Raw genomic sequence first — 23,281 nt, forward strand, 5'->3', positions numbered from 1 at the left:
CACCATGCATGACAAAGGCATTCGCTGAGTCTCGTCCAAATGACATATGGACGCACTTTCCGTCATTCATAGGAGGTGCCAATCAAACGACCACTGCTTTGCAGCGTCTACATCAATTTAGAGGGCACTGGCGTTCGATAGCCTTGGAAATTCGCTCACTTAAGCAACCCACCCATGTGAATAATTTACAGAAAAGTTCATTTTACATACACATTCTACACTGTGAAATGGCAACCCTGAATTCGTGGTAGCTATTGAGAAATCTATTACATTGTACGAATACTGAGCGGCTATCTCGGGGATCTCTTAACAGAATCCCCGAAGAATTACCAGGTCTGTTGAGCTTGCACGGTTTCTGTTACTTGTTATAAACAACAGCTATTTGGTTTCATACTCTTCTTCTCCCTAGCTTACCGAACGAATGTAATTATTTATAAAACGTTTGGGTGTTGTTTGAGTTCGTCAAATGGCGGAGAGGTTGTGAAGACGCCTCCTCTTCAATGCATGTGATGATTAACCGTGTTTTGCAGCAGTTTGCGCTCCCAGATTGGACCTGTTACTCAGCATAAATATGGTGGTTTCAGAAGACGATTCTGAAGAGAGTTACGGGCCATTTGTATGCACACCCTACTTGGTACGTGCTTTGTTGCATTCAGTATTCGGCGGTTCCATTTGAATAGGATAAAAAAGGGGCCACTGCGTTCCGAGGCGCAGGAGCAGTCATTGGCGCCCTTTTGTTGCATCTCACGTATGGTCACTTCTATACAATGGGTAAGTTATTCAGACGTCAGCTTACAAACCGATCAGCAAATATGGCACCTTATATCATGGGGTATTTGATGACAAGCGTCAATTCAGCTCTTGACAGCAGTCTAGCTGTATGGTAGTCCATTATATCCCTGGGAATCCAAAGTGTGTGTATGCCACTGGATGGCTTGTTTTGCTCAACCTTTGGATATCGCTGGATTGTTGGGTTGAGTTGCCTCACTGAGAGGTGAGTTCTTGTATACACTTAGGTTTAGTGTATTCATTCTTATTCTGGCCATCAGAAGACTGCTGATTGGTCACTGTAATTTATGTCTATTCATTAACATCCGATTGAACGCCGAGTCGAATCTTTATGTTTACGAGGTAATTATCATCGTCAGTGGAAGATAAGTGGACGAAGCTTACCGTGTTACTAAAGTTAACAAAGCAAACTAAAGTTGGAAATAAACATAGAATGCGGCTTAACTGAAGAACGAGTGAAGATGAAAACCCTTTAACCTCAATAAATCACGGAGTAGCGACTCAGTCTAATAATGGAAGCAACAATCAGGGCCAGTAAAAACGAGGCACCGGTCGGGCCAACGAAGGCATCGTTGTACAAAAGAGAACGATAAATGGACAAAAGAAGCGATACACCATTAGAAAACAAAGTGAAACCACAGTTCAGACACAAGATGTAGTTACCTCGTTTATAAATTTAACATGTGCTGGATGTTATTGATGATATTCCCCTCGCAACACTGGGTAGTAAGTTATTCAACCAGTGAAGGGGTGACAGTACGAGTCGACAATATAATCAACGCATTTGCATGCAGTATCCTGGATTTACACGGCTCTACCCGATGTTCGCGTATTGAAAATTTGTTAGCTGTTCGAAGAAAACCTTTTAGCTCCTTTGTGAGGTTTTTATGACGTATTTCGTGTTGCAAGTTTTGTCGCTTCCATGCCTCCTGTGGATGAGAAAGTACAGCCCATACCTGTATAGTATCTCAGGGTGTAAAAGGTTCCTTAAACCTATGACTCGTGATATTTCACTGTGCAGAAAGTCGAGAGAATTTTTTATTCGGGTAATAAAATGCCGGGTACCGCGAGCGAGATCAGGAAATATATCGCAAAAGTTCGTGTTTTTTCCCAACAATCGTCCACTGGAATAACAGGAGCAAGCGTATGAATAAGATATCTGTACCCAGATCTTCATCAAGCATAATGAGGCACTTTTATGACTACAGCATTGTCCAAAATGAGCCTACCCGTGTCTAATATTCCTCAAACAAATGGCCTCCAGGTAATATCTGTTGAACTTCCCCAAGCTACATAGAGCGTAATTCTGGCCTACCTAATCCAGCGAGGTAGTTTTTCCATCGTCAGGCGGATTTTAGTTTTATTTCCCCACGTTTATGGATTGGAGCATCTTGACGCACGTGATTAATTCGGGTGACTAAGAATGAATCTTAGTTATGTATTTGCATAAATATTTTCCGGATATTTTTCCAAATATTTTTGTCGGATCTCCGGTGGTCTCTTGAAGAGTTTTGGGGATCAAACAGATTAAAATCAGTCTTGAAATTTTCATTTACTTTGTCTTTAAAAGTGATATCTTAAAGTCTTTTTGAACAGGTGATGAAGATAATATAACCATCTTTGACACCATTTACTCACCCCCTTCGTGTAACTGTGATTAACGAAAATTCCCGGGTTTGATGGAAGCCTGCACGGATTGCGCATCATAATAACGACATAAGGAGTTGCTTATAAGAAAAAGTGATGGTAGGTAGTACTTAAGACTCTAAAGTAAAATCATTTGATGACTGTTTATCGTGTATTTCAGTTTAATGACCTTGAAAATGGTAATCTAGTCGAGTGCATGCGGTTTTTTTATGTTGCCATTCCAAAAGAATAGAACCCGCAATATATTTACCGTGTTGTTGTTTGATTATCCTAAAATTTGACGATTTATATCCACTGATTGCCTTTTCACTATTAGGGTTACTGATTCAAGATACGAAACGAACTAGGCAAATTACACGGTTTGCAGAACATTTTGTGGAATCTTTTGAGGAGCATCTTCCAAAGAAATAACTCCAGAAGGGCAAGATAAGACCGTTTTCTAATGTTTAAAAGCAATAAGAAACCTTCCTTCTACGCGGAGACTCTTTTATTTCTTTCTGTTACAGTTTTAATACTATTGTAACTACCGCCAGCATTGATGTCTGGGTATTCATCGAGCGATGGCAACGGGAAGTAAGGGCAGACCTGCTTATGAAATCAACGGTGCTTCTTCGGAATCTTTAAATCAGATCAAAATGATTCCGTACTATTGTGGCTTTTTACTATTTTAGTTATATTGACAGCTGAACTCCGCGAATCCGAACAAATTTTAAAGAGTAAATTGAGGACGTGGCTTGCTGGCTGGTTTTCCTTGAGAAGCGGATAACGCTTAGGTGAAAGCTTGCACTGTTTCTACACCAAACGATTACATTTGCTGTCTTTTGTCCAAATTGCGAGTATCTACCAGAAAACCACATATTTTCATCTCTAAGCTCATAAATTCCTTGCGGTGCTCCAAAGTACTAGGATGTTAAGATTGCCGAAGGATGAAAGCGAACAGCCAGTTGTGGTGATCATCATCGTCAGCTGTAATAACCGCGTACCTGCCGTACGGTGGTTGTAGCTGCCACAGTTTCGTTCACCGCTGACTCGGGGAGGTGGGGTAGGTAGCTGCGCATTGGAGGCGGGAGCTGATAAATTAGTGCATAAATACAGCATTGTAGGTGGACTGTTAAATGGGGGATTAAGCAGAGAGTTATGCATTGAAGGCAATAGCTCGGATGCACGAGCGTCATTGAGGGCGCGACCGTGCCATGTGTGATAATGTCTCTTACCATTGATATGGCCCGTCCCGGTTCCCCCATCCCGGAAGACGGCAGTGACCGGCGCAGCTGAGTTTGCAGGTACTGGCCTTTATAATTCTCTGCAAAGTCAGTGCTTGACCGCCTCTGGCTCTCCTCCACCTTCCAAGTGGTTTGTGCCAAAAAAGCCACTCGAGAAGTCGGTCGACTTTGCATACGCAACACGTGGCCAAGCCAGCACAACTTATGCAGTGTGATCAGTTTATCTATCGAGGGTGAGTTATTTTTCCCACTTGTGGTGAGATGCTCATATGCTGCGATCTACTGCGGTTACGAAGTGCAATCACGTAAACGCGAGTTGAAGATGAGCCCTTTGTTTACAATAAAAATAAATAATAATAATACGGTTGTCTAGCTATGGTATTCCTTTGGTGCCATGCTACTTCGCTGAAGCCGCTATACATCACTTCTCGGCTTCTCTGCATCAACGATTTAACTTGAGACAGAGTTTGTTTTCTTTTTAGTTAAGGATTATCTACGGCCCAGGAGCAACAGAAGAAATCATTAAAATGTGAGTGAACTGGAGACAATAAAAATTTGTCTCAAGCACGGTTACCTGCATTTTGTTTCAAGGTAGTTAAGTCATTTATACCTCATATATTTCCTCTCAGTTTCTAGGAGAGAAACTTCTTTCACAGAAGTCAGGTTCTTCTGTAACCTTCATCAGATTAGTTTGACGTGATCTCACACGCTGATGTGTAGGCATTATTTCAAATGGTTATTACAAACGTGTACCAAAGACATGGAATTTGGTTTGCTGTATATCAAGAGAGCGGATTAATCTAAGAGTGTCATGTAATGCTGTCAAAAACATCTAATGTAAATAGTAAAATACTCAATTCAAGGCACTTCCGAGGTGGGGGTTTCTCATAAAGATTCATGGCTTATTTTGTGGTGTCCTGCCTTGGAAATTGTCCCTTTAAAATCTTTCCGTGGGTGAGGGCATCGTAATTACTGTGACATATTTCTTAAGTTTATTGTCTTGAAATATTTATTGAACCCGCGAAATGCATCACGATATGTAGCACTAATGAACGCTTGCGCTCATCTTCACATCCCTATAATGAAGTTACATAATTTTTAATAGAGTGAAGACAACTAGATTTTCGTCATATTATCTGATTCGTCTGCTGTGATGCTCATCCATTCTAGTGCTTTAGTCTACTGCCAAACAGTCATGCATAAAGCCAAGCATACTAAATTCTGGAAGTAGCCTAATAAACAGGTGACTGAAAAGAATCAGTCTGATACTTGCCAACTATTCCGGCAGTTGGATCAATCCATATCTTATTTAGAAAACTGACTAATGAGTGCGAAAGCACTAGAAAGGGCACGCTGTCCAATTGTCGTTTTCCCTTGCAGGCTATTTAAGGATAAAGCCGTTTTGGATCAAGTGCACTCCGTTTTCTACCTTCTCGGTGGCGTTTGTTAGTTATTCAGCTGATTAAATTTCAGGTGTCCAAATGTCGTTTTCCCTTGCAGGCTTTTTAAGGATAAAGCCGTTTTAGATCAAGTGCCCTCCGTTTTCTGCCTTCTCGGTGGCTGTTTGTTAGTTATTCAGCTGATTAAATTTCTACTGCTAACGCGGCGTCCAGCGAATCTTGGGGTAAGTGGCATTACGCGATTTGGCAATAGTTGCTTGGCTAACGAAAGTTTCCACATTAGATACGCCTAAAGTACCTCGGGTGTAAGATTCTGAATGACTTCTTTTTACTGTAGACTACTTGACCAGCAAAGAAATAACATGCCTCAGATTTATTGGCGCAGGAATGCTTGGTATCAGCAAAATAAGGCGGGTAACCAGACCCGTAAGAAGAGTATGGAACTGCAGTGACGCCAGTATAAATTTAGTTGTTGACCAGTGTGCAGTAGGTAGTTTGGCTGTCGCACCGCCTAATAAAAAATACCTGTTTGGGAACGAATTTCTATACTACGGATTACACAACAGTTATGTGCACAGAAACGCCAAGTCAAAACGTTATTCGAAGCGGTCCCGATTAGATTTTGCTAAAGCATTGGCACAATGGAATGGCGCAGTGGAATCTTGCTCACTAGGAAACAGCAGACTGGGCCAAAAGTAGAAGCCATGCTTAAAACCACCACATTGCGAACCATCGTAACTTGTCGGAGGCTGCTGTAAATCACAGTTGGCTAACCACTTTCGAAACAACAACCACAACTTTGACATAACACAAAAGAACTGTATGCTTTAGAATCCATTTGTAAAGTACAGTTTGTGTTGCTAATAGTCGGAGCTGAATTCCAATGAACTTATTTAACCATTAAATTTAAAAGTCAGATCCTTAGCCAAGCTGAAACATTTTGTGGGCAAAGTTCTATGTTCCCGAACATCCTAACCACCTGTGATTCATTTTATGAGCAAGCTGATTCCTTCGAAGAAGATGCCTCAATAACTCACAGTTCATAGTGCTATGGTTGTAATTAAGTGATTAAAATAATACCCAATGTTTTGATCGCATAAAGGAAGAACATTAATTAGACTATGCAATATAGGTATGTAGGAACAATCTGAGGATAAAACTACTAAATATTCGAGATTATTTTTGACACAAATGTGTTGAAATGCTTGGTGTACACAAGCCGTATGGTTTGTCATTCTATTTATCTCTTTAGTTCAGTGGTCTGAAGACCCCTTCTGATAAGTGTGGATGAAGGGCCGTAACACCACTTTACTTTCACTCACGAGTAGAACAGTCATTCTCACCCCTCAATTAAGACGTATCGGACACGCCAGTAGCTCGGTATCGATGGGAAAATGATAAGTTAGAAAACACTCTGTAACCTCTGGGCAAGAGCGCCAGAGGTTGTTTTTGCTGTATAGACTGACGAGTAAACTTTCTCGGGTGCTTAGTAAACAGCTTCTCATGTAGGTTTAATCCGCCGGTCAGTACCTCACGAGATTCAACGTATATCCCATCAGTATCCATTCTTTCAATAAAATCTCCCCATGTACAGCTCTCCCTCTTGGTTGTGAGCAACTGTGATTAACGGACTAAGGGTTAATCACAGACAACTAAACATTACACGTATGATTCTCGTTTTAACCATATGTCGTTGAATTCAGACAATAATCCAACTACTAAACAGTCGGAAAGTTTGATGGACTAATATTCGGTTCTCTTTTTATTGGAGATTGAAATTCTACCGCATTTTGGAAGGGAATGGATTCTGAAAAGCTCATCCACAGGATCTTGTTAACCAAATCTAGATGTGGAGAGATCGGAAACGTGATCTAGTTAACTGCAGACTACATATCCACTCACTAGCTTGTGCAACCGGTGAATTTAACTGGTGTGGTTCTTAACCATGCCAGTTTCTGACTACAAAAACGCAGCCATCCAACTTAGTAGTCTCTCCAACAACTAAGATCAGTGTGTGCCGCTCCTAGTTACTCCCTAGCAGTCATTTTGATAGCAGCAAGCAGCTGGAAAATAGTTTACTCCGACTACGGAGTAATAGGCTAGAAGGTGTTTCGTTATTTGATAAGTGCGACCGATATGCTGATACGCTGATATGCTACGGAACGTGAATCCCACCATAGTCGCGGGAGCATATGTCCGACCGGAAAACATTATTATTTGTTTTTGACAAAATCGGTAGTCTAAACTTTGGACAGTTCCCCTGCTATGACCATGAAGTAAACATCTACAGTGTCTAAATTCCTCGAACACATTTGTACTTGTTTTTCAGAGGCATCGTTTTTCTTATTTGCCGAGCTAAGCGAGAGGTAGGCTGTAAGCGACATTTGGTTAGCCGTGTGAACACTATGCTTGAGCTAGTTTCTATCCGAAATTTGTAAATGAAACAGGAAACAGTAGAGAACCTGTAAGGAATGTTACTATCACGATTTCATTACTAATGTCATACACTGGACTATAGTCATCTATCCTGTGGGCACTCACAACTTTACTGACAAAATTACTGGCTTCTCTGGGGCACGGACGCTTCAGATTCATTTGAATTTTACATCCAGTTAACCACTTTACCATCCATATCATCCACATTTCCGGTTTATATGTATTAAACAACCGGCATCGTCTTCTCCGAGTGACGCTAGTTTATGAGGAGTACTGAAACAAGGGTTTGACTGCCAGAGAGAGACGCGAAACGATGAAGCACAGAAAACCATTTACTACGACTGCTGACTGAACTAAGTGGATTGAGCCCTGGGTGAAGCCCCATGCGCCTACAGGCATGGCAATCAATGGACAGGTATCAACTGATGTGGAGCGATTGACGACGTTTCGACATGTCCCGAATATGGATTGCGTGACAGCACTTTGTGGAAGAACTTAGACATAATTGCTTGGTAGACGCTGCTCCGTCTTACCTCGTGTACGTCCATATCTACACGATTGTGTTTCCTTGTGCTGATTCGCATACCGAAACAAGGCTTTGACTGCCAGAGAGAGACGCGAAACGAAACAAAGTCCTACAATGCGATCAAATTTCCCCAAACGTGCGAAAAGCTGCGGAGATTTTTGAAAATCGCTCCTCTAATTCCATAGCTTTATCGCGAGAACAGATTATCAAAACATTGTGTGCTAGTACAAGACTGTATTATCCACTGTAATGGAGCAGTAGAGAGTTCCAGCTTTAAAGTAAGGCTTAGCGGTGCTGCGCGTGTTGCCTGTTAATTTGGGGTAGCCCGACACTGGAGGTGAGCTCGTTTTGCTGTCTGCTTAACACCATTCGGTCATGTTGTAGCAGCTGACCCACCTCCAATGTAGCATTTTCTCATTGTACAACCGTACTGTTTCTCAAACGTCTAAGAACACATAGAATTTGCAGTCTGATAGTCGTTTTCCATCGTGTTTTACTCTTTGATCTGACGCACCTGTAAATCTAGAGTTAAAAGAGATAGCTGAGGAAAGACTTGACTGAAATGCGTTGCACTGACGTAGTATTCCTTCTTCGGACTGATTTCTTAAGACGACACGGATTTTGTTCCAGTGTATTCTGCTATTGGGGAAGCAACCGCCTGGTAAAAAGAAAAATACAACCTACTTAACTACGCACTGATGATATCTCCTCATATCGTGAGGAAACTTTTGCAAGCCGGTTGCGATATTCGGCGAACAGATCAACCATCATCCGATCAACAACCAAAACACTTACCCGAGCTACAAGTATTTCAACACATTACCAAAGAAAATAAAAATTTTACCCTCACCCACCCCACCTCCTGATGGCCGTTCTACTCTCTCCAGAAAATGTACTAAGATGCTTATGCCTCATACCGTCTACGCTGACACGCTAGTGGACCGATATATGCATACGTGATACCATGTGCCACCACAAAACCAACCCCTTCTTGAGTGGACTTAAGCTGACTCGGTCGAAAGTTTAGTCCCGCATACACACAACACTATTCTTTGAAGCATTTCGGAATTACACTGCTGAGCAAACGGGATGAAGCAGAAGGATAGTGTGATGAACATGACTGATACTCTATTCGTTGCTCTATTCATTATTCTCTTGTTTCAATATTCCATATGCTGTACATATTCGCCAATTCGAATACATACGTGCTGGTTGTTACGCTTCGCTGAATTCTGGATTTCTAGTTTGTCGGGTTGTACCGATATATGTACGAAACTTAAATCTCACAGATAGGATAAAAAATGCAGAAAACCAAGTAGTTATCGGGTCCGCGTTTGTAATCTTGGGTTGGTGTCAAATGCCCCGTTGGAACCCTATAAGACCACGTGTATTTCGAAAAATTCCGGTGAACATAGTTGAATATTGTTGAATCATCAGGTGACAAATCTTAGCGACAGTCAGTCCTAGAATACACGGAATATTTTTGATTGGGAAACTCAAAAGTGACTACAAAATGCAAATGCCCTCCAAAGTATCCTTTCGTTGAGACATTTTGGTGATTTTCTTTTGGGCTGTTTTGGCTTGATTTCAAAAAATCACAATGTAGTCACTGGTAATACTTTGACTACCGTTCTTCCGCTTCAGTTTCAAATTACTCAAATTACTTATCAGTCATTGGATCATGGCTGTTCGCCCGTTCCAATGAATTCAGCGAAGATATATACTGATATGTTATCGATACCGTATCGGATACTGTGGACACTCGTTATTGCTAGACTATGTAACGAAATATGATAGAAACTAAGTAAGAATTATGGGTTCTTTTTGGCTTCTGGGCCTAGGAAACCAGGGCAAGCTTACGACAACTCTGCTTGACTCTTTGGCCCTTTGACCCATGCACTTCCTATCCCAGCCACACGCACCCGGGCTTTTCGTTAGAGGATGAACCACTGATTTTCGCATAGCATGGATTCGTGACTTCTGGTATTTTATAACGCTGTAATGCATTCGCCAAATGAAACAACCACGAAAACGAGTTTTAGCCGCTACCTTTGTCCCGTAATGACTGTCACAGGTATCACGGATCGGTTGGAACAATCAATCCATAGCTAGGCGGGTGTTTCGGTACATTCAATTTACGAGCCAGGAGCATGAGGAGAGAGCATGCTAGGATCATGAGAACCAACAGGTTTAAAATGGCCAAACACACCTGTGATACGAACCCAGTTAGTGGGGAAACATACCAGTTACGAGTAATTTGATTTCCACCGTAAAATGATCTAGTTGCTGGCTAGTAGGCAGCTTTAACGCGTCGACTTTGGAAACATAGCTGTTTTCGACCGAGGATAACAGCGTTTAACCCTTATTTGGTATCAGTATTCTAGTGTTCTCATTATCCCTAGAACCTATGGGGATTTTAGGTGATCATAAATGAGTGAACACTTTCGGCAAAGCACAACAGAATATAAACCATTACTCAAGTCAAGCCATTCAGCTGGAAACCACTTCTCGTCCTCTAAATATGTCGATTTCATGCTTACAGACTGGAAAGTCTTACAAATTCAGCTCTCCGGTAGATTTTACGCAAACGAGTTTCAAAGTTTGGTTCAGGCTAGTTTGCAGTTGCATGGTGTTTAGACGAAGGCTTCGTAAACTTACCAAAGGCAACAAGTCCAAACAGAATTTGCAAAAATGCCCAGCGTCGCAAATTGTGTGTAATCAACTTCTCATGTGGTTACTACAATGGAGCATGCAAATATAATGCGGAAGATAAACTACGAGTTGTTTCCCAGTGAAGTAAGTAGTGCGTATGTCCTGAAAAATTATGTATGCCTGACCTCAAAGGCGACAAGATAGAGGGAACGATGGTGTATTCAGCTGGAACTTCGTCCATTCAGTGAAACCGCTGAAAAGCCAAAAGCACTGAACGAATGTTTCGTCCTTTTGAGAAAAACCATCAGTGCGCATCTCGGGAAATTCCAAAGAGTCTTGAAATTGCGACCTACTGGCTAACAGAAAGTTTTGAACAGACCACGTCCTACTCAGTGGTTGAACTAGTAAATCTTAGGCAGAGAGTGACTGGACAGTTGTGTGTTTTGGATTCTCGCGATTCGCAAACGTGTTATTACTTACTCTCTTAATCAAGTGGACATCGTGATTACCATATCACTAGTCCGAGATCTCCCCGAAACGGCACAGAGAAAACAATGTGCTAGATGCGGAACACTGAGCTCTGTTGTTCAAATATCCCAGACTCCTGAACAGGCGTGGCGCTAGTTGGCAATTTTCAAGTTTCTAGTGATCAGGTGTACGCATCAAATTCTTGGTAACTTGTTATTAAAGTTAATTTGCTCGCTGTGTAAGCTATCGCCACAGCTAAAACCCTTACCCTTCAAGCAGAATCGATTTTCTTCTGGCCAGCTGATGTGAATGTTGTGATATCTGTTGCTGTACATGTAGTTTCGATGCTGACTCTAGCAGACAATATGTTCAGTACGATATACGGGGAATCGAACGTGAGGCCATTTGAACAAGCACTATTTTCCCATTTAATCGCATTTCAGAATTCATGCTGTTGTGTGCGACTGCCCCCAAATTCCCACAGACCGATTTTTAGCGGAGGATTTTCTTCCCCCCATAAAATTATCCAGAGCTGACGTCTGTTTCATTCGTGTTGTTAAACGAACAAACTGCTAGTTACAATTGGTCTATTATGACGAAACACCTTTGAAACTTTGCTCAAAAAATATTGAAAGCGTACGAGGCTGGTTACAACATTTTTGAAGCCGAAACCCAGGAAAGTCATCGAAATTCCCCTCGGAGAGACGGCGGGATGCAATGACCCAACAGTTTCGCGGTCTCCATTCTTCATCCCTTGGTGCTCTGCTTCAGATGACCAGAGCACTACTTTTGTAAATTCGATGTTTAATTGGGACGGAGTTCGCTACCCGCGTACCAAAAACCATTCCAGTCCATATAGGTGATGTAGGAAATTGCCGAGAAAACTGTGGTAGAGTGAATAAGAACATGTTATTGGGATGGATTAGTTTCTTTGAATTTCCTAATCCATTATAGAAAGGGTGTGGAATATTAAGTTAGGACGAGCAATCCCACTATCTTGCTGAAAAGGTTCTCCAATGGCGAGATACAAATGAATTTTGTTGTCACGGTGCAGAAGCCGTAAGTAGATCGATGTAAGACACCCACACACGAATCATCAACTCCACTGAGGAGATATTTTGGGATCAGTGAGGGGAGATTCCTCCCGCTGGGAGTTATTGTACTTTAGCAGGTAGCTCAAGGTTTCACAAGTTCTTGAAACTCATTATTTAACGGCGCTAGGTGCAACAGGGAACTTGTGCAACACATTATTTATAGTGGAACCGTATCACGTTTCTTCCGGTTCAGATGTAAACACATGAGCTGCGTTTGCTGCCCCTGTCTGTGCCAACTTGCACTCCGTCACAAACGAGAAGGTCAGGTTTCAACAACGGGTTGCTCTTATAGCTCAACATGGGAATTCAAAGTAAAATATCATGGGTAAGTTACCTATGACGACCTCACAGATTTCAGCGCACGTCACCCAAAATTTTTGGCTGAATTAGCCATATGTTGTATTGTAGTCCCTTGTTATTTCTGTCAAAAATTTTGCTAGTGTGTCGCGCACTTTTTCGGCCGACATGGTTTCACTTTCCGAGGGCATTGATTATGACGTACTTCAGTAAATTCGGCAAGCTTCTAACGCGTCTGTTTACCGTTCATTGCTGGTCACCGCGTGGCATTGTTTCTCATTCTGATAATTTCTGCAACAGTGTCCACATGATGAAAAAGGCATTATAATCACGTCGCCTAATAATACTTCGTCGCTATCTAGAGAAAGTATGAACCGTGTCTCTTCAATCATTCCAGGGTCCTCAAACGCTTATGCCCTTTACTCTGATAATTTCTGCAACAGTGTCCACATGATGAAAAAGGCATTATAATCACGTCGCCTAATAATACTTCGTCGTAGTGTGCAATGTTTGCTTTTCGTGTCTCTTCAATCATTCCAGGGTCCTCAAACGCTTATGCCCTTTACTCGTCTTCAATCGGATGGTAGTGCATGGCAGCACACTCGGGTTGTTATTCCACCTTTTCAGAATAAATACAGCCGTGACTCAAAGACGGTTTATACTAGCTCCTGGATACAGTGATGAGGAAATATATGACACTTTGCGAAAAGGCCAGCAGATGTGTGGTAGAACCACCATCGACGACTCTGGTTAAAGATGGTTTTCTTAGGGGTGCAAAACTAGTGAAAACCCTCTTTAGATCAGTGATCGTTTGTGGAGGAGAATTCAGTTAACTTGCACGAGACTGCGTGGACGATATCCGTAAGAGCAGGAATGATTTTACTAGCTCCTTCNTCAGCTGCCCCCTTTACAGGTATGGCAGGATTTTGTAATAAGGCAAGGTTCAGTCAAACCCCATTGATGGTTATACACTGCGATCACCCATCCTTATGACTTGATTGAAAACTCTGCTGAGTGTGAAGTTTTTAGTTCACCATTAAATCTAGATACGAAAGGAGTTGCGTGCTTTTGTTCGAGTATGAGGAGTGAATTCACTGTAGCATACGGAGCACTTGTTCCTCTTTGTCCTAATAAATTGTCTTTTTAAATGATAATTTATCATTCATTTAACTCTTGCTTGTTTCTCCATTAGAGTTGTTCCCTCCAGGGTGATACGGCTCCCTAAAGGCTAAGGCAACCTATGAGCTTCCTGAATAAATTAGCTAGTCGAGTTGAAATTATGGGTTCCTATTCGCCTAATCATCCTAGTATTCACAGGCCTTTGAAATACACTCTGTTCGTATTTCTGCGGCAGTTTTGTACTACTCATGAGTAGCCGGCAGCTGCGCAATGTGTATATTTTTGGCCTTATCCGTTGAAATTCACTTATGACAAGTTTGCTTTTCCAATAAGATTTTATTTTCAGGACAAGTAGTGTGAGTGAAGGGAGAACAGCCGGACACAAATCAAAGCATGAAGAAAAACGAGAAGAGGAAATAGAGGAGGACCCAGTAAAATTAAACAGCGCAGGAAACCTCGAACAAAACGATCAAGTCGAAGGGCCGAGTCTACCCCAAAAAAGCCAGCATGAGGGAACGGAAGAGAAACCTGAGACAAAAACAGATTTTGAGCACACTGAAGAGTCAAAGCAAAGAATGGAACTGAAAAACAAATTATTAGAACGACCTGGAATATCGGGTATTTTACAAGCGTCCAATGAACCAGCAACACAATCGCACATAGCTACAAGGCTTTTGGAAAGCGTTGGAGGCATTGTGCGTGAGCAACAGGCTATGCGGTCGAAAAGGTCATCCAGACATCACAACCAACATCTCAATCGATTCGGATGGTTCTTCTTAAGAAAACAGAATCGCCGACAACGAAAGACACCGAATGAACGCAAACATCAGAAGGAAACAATCAGCGTCAGACCAAGGAGCATGGTCGGTTCAACAAGCGGATAGCCTGGATGGCCGGCACAAAAAAGAAGAGCAGGGACAAAGTAGGGAAAACGACCAATAGGAATTGCTTCAGTCAATGAGCGATGCAATCGATCATGGAAAAGTGATAGTAGACGCGGAAGAATGGAGAAGTGAAGCAAAACAAGCTCAAGTGGAACAAGGACTGCTTGCGGATAATGCAAGCCAAGAGTCATGCAGAAATACATCGCCAAATGCTTCGCCTGAACATTCAAAAACGTCCAGAGTAACTAGCCACGCCAAGCGAGTTTTGTGCTGGTTATCAGTCCCCGGTACGTTGTTGGTTCAGTAAAATGTGCAGCCTGGCTCGAGTTTTCTTTGCGTGTTCAGTAAAAAGCAAGGATAAACTTCTGAAACTTCTATCGCAAAGTCGCGATCCGGTGAGTATCACCAGTGTGGTTTTGAACACAATGGCTTTTATGGAGTCTGGTGCCTTGGTAGTGCTATCATTCAAATGTGTTCTAGTACGAACGAAAAGTCCGATTTATTTCCAAGTTATGGTAAGATTGTCTTGCATTCTAATAGCTACCAGGCTTTTCGCAAGCATACCATCGTTGTGTTCCACAGGACTCTGAAAATTTTTTTCTTAGTATTTAGTCCTGGAAATTACTACAACCATGTTCCCATTTCTATCGGCGGGCAACAATAGCGATTTCAGTGTTGGTTGTGGGTTTTGAAGTTTCTCTATCCTATGAAACCTCGGTCAATGGCGGTAATGAGTTTCCTCGATGATAATCTAACTTTTATTCCGTCATCATTCTGTAGCTCATTTTATTAAATGCCTTGGTATTCCGTCAATCTTATTCTAATTTTTTTCTCTGCAGTGAAATCAATTATTCCCTGGTTGAAATGTTGGAACGCTTGGACTTCTATCTACTATGGCTTGTATTCTTTATCGGAGTCATTTCGGTAGCAGCTGTCACGGATACACATAAGGTGAGTCTCTTATGATTAAAAAGCATAAAATCAAACACAGAATTCCTACGAATCACCACCACATATGTACAAATTCTAACGGCTTTACGCTTATCTGGGTCCATTACTAAAGATACTGAGTTTTTGGCCAAAATTTACGTACTGATTATCCTCACGACAAATCAAACGATAGACTGATACTTTTAATTTACGTCGCACGAATGATATTTCAGCATTTGCGTGGATTCTCACCTGCTAAGACCTGCCAATGAGCTCGACGGCTGTGCGCCGTTTTGTGATGTTTTTTAAAGGTCTTCCCCGTGACCAAAATCTACACAATAGGCGATAAACGTTTGTATAAAGAACGGCTGCATTCAGTTGGATGCATATGCTAGACAGGCTTTTAGCAAACGACGCGTGTCACAGGTTTGAGTATTTAATTATGGTTTACAAATTTTCCTCTCACGTTTCTCTTAGAGTGAGACTTATTCATTTGGATCATGACTCACTTTATGCATCACGAGTCACATAAGTATGACAGGTCAACATATAATGCTGATGTGTGGAAGTAATATGGCATTTAAAGGAAGAGATTCCAACATACAGGTGCATAGTAGAATAAATATTGTTCCTAGATATTCCCTTTTCTCGGGATGTTGAGCCCTTGGAGAGGAAAAATGGCGAGCTCTTTTTTTCTTGCGTGCTGTTAAATGCCACAAGCTTACCGTCATGCGTTTTCTGTGAGTATCGAGCAACGAAGTGCTCACTCACTATACACTTCACCGACGGTCCTGTCCTATGGTTATACACTGACTGGTGTAGTAGATACGATACTAAAGAGGTGAGGCAGAGTTTGGTGTATCTGGCGGTAATGCTGTGTAACATATATTGCATCCAGGTGCTATGGTGCCTAACAATGCACGTTTGTTTTCCTCTGCAGGCGTAACTGGTCCGAGCGCTGACCGCCATTATTTTCCAATTGGATTCGTACTCGTCATTGATCTGTTTGTCTAAAACGTTCTTCGACTTTTGGGAACTAGGTTCGTATTATTGATGGCTAAGGACGATCGGAGTTTGGCGCACCATCCTTCTTAGACAAGTTGATTGTGCTCGACAGACATACTTTTCTTGTCGCCCTGCTTATGTTTTGCAGACGGGAAGATTAAGTGCAAATGTATTCTAACCTTACACGAGCATTTTGCTGCAAAATGCAGGTAATGGCCACTGTACAACTTCATTCGCTATTTCACTCAGCAACTGAAGTCGACGTATGCCTAACGGTCGAATGCATTCAACGGCTCTTTCATCTTTATTTGAAACTAATAGTCGTGAACTTGAAATATTCCGTTATCAGTTTAACTCCTTGGAAGCCTAACATTTTGATTTATTGGTAATTTTGAGGAAAGTGAGCAAAATATACCCAAATAGTTCCTAAAGGAATATCTTAGGCCTATCCATAGACGATGAGTTTGTAGCTTAGATTTTAGTGAGTAGACATCTCACCCTAGAGGAGAAAATAAACAGTTTGACCATCTTGACTCGTCATCAACGCCTTTGTTATTCCGATCATTTAAAAAAACGGCTCTTTATCTTTTGCTACTCAGCATTTTGGTCAAAAATACATATCAGATGACCGTTTCATACATTTGGTCATGGTAATATCACTAATACTGAACTCCCTCGGACGAATCCTATGGGGAATGCTAGTGGACAAATTGTCATTCAAGGTAACCAGTTTTTTGTTTTGTTTCCTGTTTGTTTGTTTTATATTGTGGATGCCTCAATATCAGCTGAATGGATTACGATTGAGTTGGCCCTTTCTTCATTTTTGGCGAATAAGAGTAGGAACCATGGCAACGCTCCATTCAGCTGAAGCTGTTGGGTCAAAAGAGTGGAGCCATGTTGGCATATGTAAGTCTACTTACAGAACAAGTAGTAATGATGATTAAGCATAATAGGATGAAAAAATAAGAATAAAAAGTAAGGGTGCACCTAAGTACTTAATTTCCAATTTCATTGATATGGAACTATGTGTACGCACTTTTAAGGAGGAAGCCCACAGCTAATCATAGGGTGTTTGTGATAGGGATCGAACCCAGACCATTGAAACGGAAGTCCACAGCACCAACCACTGAGCCACTATAACTGCTTTATATTTACTCATCAGTGTACCACCTCAAAACGTTTGTGGCGTACCTGTTCGGGGGGAAACCTATCATGGGCGGTGGATTGTAGTGATTCTACAAAGATTTTGCAGTATTTTAAAGCAAGCTCCGAACCCCAATGACAACAGGATATTCTTTAGTTGGATGCCTTTCTTGGGTGTACAGAAGTGCACCCTCATCAGTAGCAGCCACTTTTTCGGCCGTAGGTGTGCCTCGGATTCTTCCACAACTGCTGCATTTTGTGACCTAATGTGCCTGAGAGACTCCAATTTTATTCGACCAAACCTTGAAATTGGTGTTTTCGGTAGCTTTTTTATCACTGTAGTAGCTCCATACGCATATGCGTCAGTTTTGGCCTAACTCAAATTCAGCCCATATGAATCTCACGTAGTCTACACAACGAAGTTTCCGACAAGCCATAAGTGACGTACTTATTGGGACAGAGGTTAAGTTATGGATTTTATCATGCAGAATGCGGCCAACCTAAGCTTATAAGCTGACGAACTATGCGCGGCGATGCTCATTTGATGAACTATGAAAAAACGCAATCTCGCATTTTTCCAGTCAGTGACTGGACACCTACGGAAAACCTGTCAACCTTGCGGTGAACTTTTGATCTGGTAACTGAAGCTACCCCTCGGATACACACATTCTCTTCAGTTAATATGCCGATGACTGGCTCTCTAATGGAGTACGTTTCAATGGAGGACCCACTTAATTACCTCGGTAATATTTATTCTAGTTGAAATCAAAAGTTAGGTATTTGTTCACTTTACTGATACGAATTGTAGGTAGCATAATTCTGTGGCAGTGTGGAATCCCTTAATCCCTTCAAAAAGAACAATGAGAAGACGTAGCTTATACAATGCTAAAGTGTTTTGTAATTTGGACTGTCAATTATAGCACATGCTTTTCCGTTAGGAGCGCAAGAAGAACAAATCAAACCATCCAAATGAAAACTGTCCTCTTGAGGTCACTGCGCAGTTTTGTCTTTTGCGCGCTTAGCTGCCTCATTCAGTACGGCTTCACTGATGGCTAACGTTCAGGGTGTTTTTAACGGGAGTTTGAATGTCTCCAGTCAGGTTTGTGATCCGCGACTGCTGATGCAGGATCCCCGTGGGTGATAAAATGAAGGGAAACACTTCAGAAGAACAGTTTTGTGTACGACCGCTGATAACGGTCAGTTCTCAAGTTTAGTTACTTAGGAAATAACGTAGCTCGAACTAGCGTGTTTCATTTTCCCCGTATTCTGTGACTTTCCGTAAATATCCCTTTTATTATACGAAATAAAAGTGCCAACTGCGATGCCTGTATCTACCAGCATATCTTAAGTGGAAATAACTGAAAACAGATGTTTTTTCTGCACACCTGATGGAAGCGCTTTAATTTACCCATCTGTCCATTATGAACTTACCGTTTAAGGTAGCGTTTATAGACGCGGGGCACATGCCTATATTATGGGCAGACGTGACTGATCTACACGGAAACTCTTGCCAATTTCAAAAGGCGGGTGATCCTAGGTAGTGTTGATTAGTGTCGAATCCCTAACTGCTGCTGTCAACGGAGGATGGAAGAATGCGTGTAGGTGCAAATAAATATCAGGAGGTTAATCTTAGATAGATATGATATTTAAGTGGTAGAATAGTCATCAGACGTCGCACATTCAGCAAACTTAGTATTTCACCAACGTTAAAAGCATTCTAAGGTCGTCGCGGGATTTCGCAGTTTATTGATCTTTTCAGAAAACAACCTAAACAAACGAATGTGGGCCTTGAAACTACCTCTACTGGTCAAAGGCACATATGGGTCCACTCAATAAAAAAGACCTCAAGCTGTTGTTTCACAAGACAGCTAATCTTCTGCTGCCAAGCATTTCTACAGAATGTCATCGAAAACGGTTTGGTTCCAATACAGGCTCATTAAACCGTTCAACAGCAAGGTCGCAGATTATTCCATTATACGGTTATTCAGGAACCACTTCCGAGCATCAAATGTAGACTTGGCTTCATGCCTACGCACGGCTTTCACTCTGAACTGTGCGAGTGATTGCCCAGCGTGCTAAGAACGTTTCACTGATTATCAGCGGTCGGAACCCATCCACACGTTGCATGGGGCAATGGACAAATTAAGCAGTTCCACACGCTTAGTGTTGCCCTAGTCATATCTCTGCGGTCAAGGTCAACAACACCGTCGTGCTTTGTACCGAACTCCTCTGTCTGCCACAACAACATGCTATGCGTTTGTTATGGATTCTTTCAAGGTGTACTTTCTGCGTCAGAGATGAAGGAAAACAACTGTGTATTTTGAATTGGCATGGGCTATGAGTCACAAGTAAATGAAAATAACACTGGTGCCGTGAATTGACGTGAATGCGTGGACTAAACTTCACAGAAGGAAACGTGACCAAACAGGATGGCCTTGATGAACACAGTCCTGTCCGGGATGTTGCCTTAGTTGGGGAGTGAAATGTTGAGGGAATCTCAAAACTGATAGAACATGTAGTGGATACCTTTAATGTTGTGAGTGGGCAAATTACCCCAAAACCATGGAGAGTAACTAACAGCGAACCTGGAGCAGGTTTGTTCGGTACGTATCTAACGATGTCCATTATATTGTGGTCCTCAGATTTCACGCTGGTCGTCAGCGAGGATCCTACATTTCTTTGACCAGCTTCGTTTATCAGTTCAGTTATATCTGACAGTAGCCGAACAAAGTTGCCGGCCATCTACTCGGAACTCCGCATCCTTGATCGAAGATTTAGTAGTCAAACTTCTCTTACGCAGGGGAATACCTCAACCTAACATTGAACGGATCGATGCTGATACAGCCTGTATTATGTGCGTAGACGCCATTGATTCAGTACAAATGTCTACCCAATCGTTAACCTTCAAATGGTCATTCCCCTTTAGACATTTCTATTTGCCTTTTCATAGCTGTCACTATACGGCTGACACAATACTCTATGTTACTTTCGCTAATTCACGTGACCATCATGCACTAGACCCACTCTAGCACTGCGTCATTGATTCACCATGGCTGGGAATCCAGTCATGTGTGAACAAACGTTTCAGCTGTCAAGCATTCCTATAGATACAAGGATTTTTTCTCTCGTTATTTTCTAACGTCGGGTTTAGCTACTGTGCGCAGTTATTGTGTTCATTTAATTCGCGTATTTTCTAGTCGCTCCCATTTCTTCTGCAACACACTCCCGTAATGCCCAGTATTTGAGGGCAAAAGGGTCGTTCTCCAACCGTGTTTTATGCAAATACGGATGTGTAGTTGTCAGTCCAATATAAACACAGTTGGAAATTCAGTCACTCTATTCAGGTAGGGCTTCCTGTGTTTGAAACTACAAAAAACCGGAAGTGGTTCAAAATCTCCTCACATTGGGAATAAAACTGTTCAATAAGTTCAATATCGAGGACACCAGTCGAAACCGGAGTTTGTACAGCCAACAAAACTAGAAATGAACCAATCAGCTCTTACATCGACGACGATTTTGAAACCTATATCTTTATGCTGTTGCTCACGTTACGTAAGATGAGTTTCAGAAATGCTGAAAAACTTCTTGAGTGCCCTTTGTGGTGAATATTAGGTCAGAAATGTCGGGGTTGGAAGTAGCGTACTCGTTTGTTTCACCGAAGTGCCAAATAAAAATCGAAGTTTCTTCTGCTCAAGAAGGCGAAATGAGCGCACGGAATATTTTGAGCAAAAAAGCAACGGAAGATACCTTGAATAAAAACAAACTTTTAGACTGACAGCCACTCAGAGCCACAAGTGGAATATCTTCGTCTCGACTCTGAAGTTTATACTCTTAAGTATTTCAGTTTCTCTGTCACAAAGTTTCTCAAATTTATCACTGAATGCCCGTGTTACGTTCACAACGCTTAAGGTTTTAGAAGTGACTTTGCCTTCAGCTCTTGACCTCCTACATTTTGTTTTACTGCTCACCATCCTTGTTTATGAGTTGGTGCCCGTACTGATAACATACGCAATATGTGCCAATCACCGTTCATATCTTGAAATTTCTCCTATGATATTGCATCAGTGACACTTAAGTCGCTAAGAGCTAGTAAAGGGATTACTTAGCTTATGGAACTCCGTTCCTCTGCTAAGCAGTCAAAATATACGAGCAGCTGTAAAAATCATATAGATCAAGAACCCAGCTTGTGTGGCAAACATAAGTAGCCAGACTACCAGCAGGACATTTAGAATGAAGTCGCACAGTGAAAAAAATTCGCACAAGCCTCTGACATGGATGAAAAAATGACTATCGTCCTCTTAGTAAATTTATTACAGCCATCCGTGTAAATTGGGGGCGAGATGGACCAAGTGGTTAGAGCGCGAATTTACTGACCGGAAGATCCGTGGTTCGAATCCGACCCCTCACTCTCGATTTCCCATCTAGGCTTGGGCAACCTGACAGTATGACAGCCCTCGTGCCTCCTTCGTGTGGCATGGCAGCTAGGCATCGAAAGGGTGCTACAGCTGAACGACTCTCTTCACAGTAAGGATCCATGTCAACACCAGTAAATAAACGCACAGCTTTAGCTATCAGAGTTATCGTTAGTCTGTCCCTACTTCCAGGACGAGCATTTGTGATGAGCAACCCCACCACTGGATTACCGGTTAGATTTACATGACCGATATTTTTCTAACTTCTACAGGTTCCGCTATGCGTAATGCTCTTTTTCTCGACCGGAGTGTTGGCCACGTTTCCACACCTCAACTACGCTACAGGACAATCACTCAAACTACTCTTCACAATCTGGGTTTGTCTAATATTCACCGTTCTGGGCGGATTTTTTACTATCATGCCGATGGCAGTAAGCACAGTCTTCGGGCCAGCTAACTTGGCGGTAAATTACGGGGTTATATTTTCCGCGCAGGTGAGCATTACATGCTTGAACCACTTGCTTGCTGCCTTCAATTTAAAAGCGACTAGATTCAAAGCACTAACGGTGTATACCGCTGCAATCAGTGAAGATGTTCATTTCTTGTTCTCTGCTCAGTTGGTTTCCAGGTTGAAAGGTGGAGAAAATTTAATGACCTGACATTTGACGTTACATATTTTGTGATAAATACTGAAAATACAATCGTTAAGGTTCAAAACGCTTCACCGGTTAGGGCAGTTTTATAAAAGGAATGGAATGCGGGGTACCATCAGCACATGAAATGCTCAAACGTTAGCTCGGTCAAACGTTTTCTGGGTGGGCGTGTGTTTCACCGGTGCACTTTTTCAACTGAATCGTAATTTTCCCAACCGTTGGTCGATTCGGCCAACTTGTTTCACGTGGTAAAAATTCAGTTTTTCCGGCCATATTTTTTGTTGTTACTGTCAGCCATTTGTTCACTTACTTAATATGCGGGACTGCATACGTGTATGAGTATACTTCACGGAAACCAATTCAGATTGGTCAAAACCGTTCCAATGGTTTTTCAGCCATACTTTGCTCAAAAGTTAACTTGAGCAAAAAGTGCTTTCGTAAAATTCCCTCTGAATAACGGAATAATATCTTGTGTGTGCTCTCTCGAGAGTAGGTATCCCTGGCATACAAAGTTCACAGTTTATACTGGATATCCTTTTGTAACTTGAGATACTTACCACCTTACTCCTCAAATTGATCCTCCTGTTCTTTTATCCTTAGGCG

The 23,281-nt window shown here is 41.9% G+C and overlaps 1 protein-coding gene across 1 annotated transcript; it reads left to right on the forward strand.

The window, feature by feature from the left end:
• Positions 1-8: 8 nt before the first annotated feature.
• T265_06194 (hypothetical protein) lies at positions 9-22,141 on the forward strand (the record flags this gene model as incomplete). The annotated part of the gene is made up of 8 exons (XM_009171402.1): positions 9-176; positions 3,689-3,868; positions 4,142-4,188; positions 5,133-5,283; positions 14,679-14,776; positions 15,375-15,486; positions 17,070-17,347; positions 22,039-22,141. The coding sequence occupies 8 exons, from the start codon at positions 9-11 to the stop codon at positions 22,139-22,141; spliced, it is 1,137 nt and encodes a 378-aa protein (XP_009169666.1).
• Between the last annotated feature and the right edge of the window lie 1,140 nt (positions 22,142-23,281).

This window comes from Opisthorchis viverrini, assembly GCF_000715545.1.
Source record: "Opisthorchis viverrini unplaced genomic scaffold opera_v5_128, whole genome shotgun sequence".
Taxonomy (NCBI): Eukaryota; Metazoa; Platyhelminthes; class Trematoda; order Opisthorchiida; family Opisthorchiidae; genus Opisthorchis; species Opisthorchis viverrini.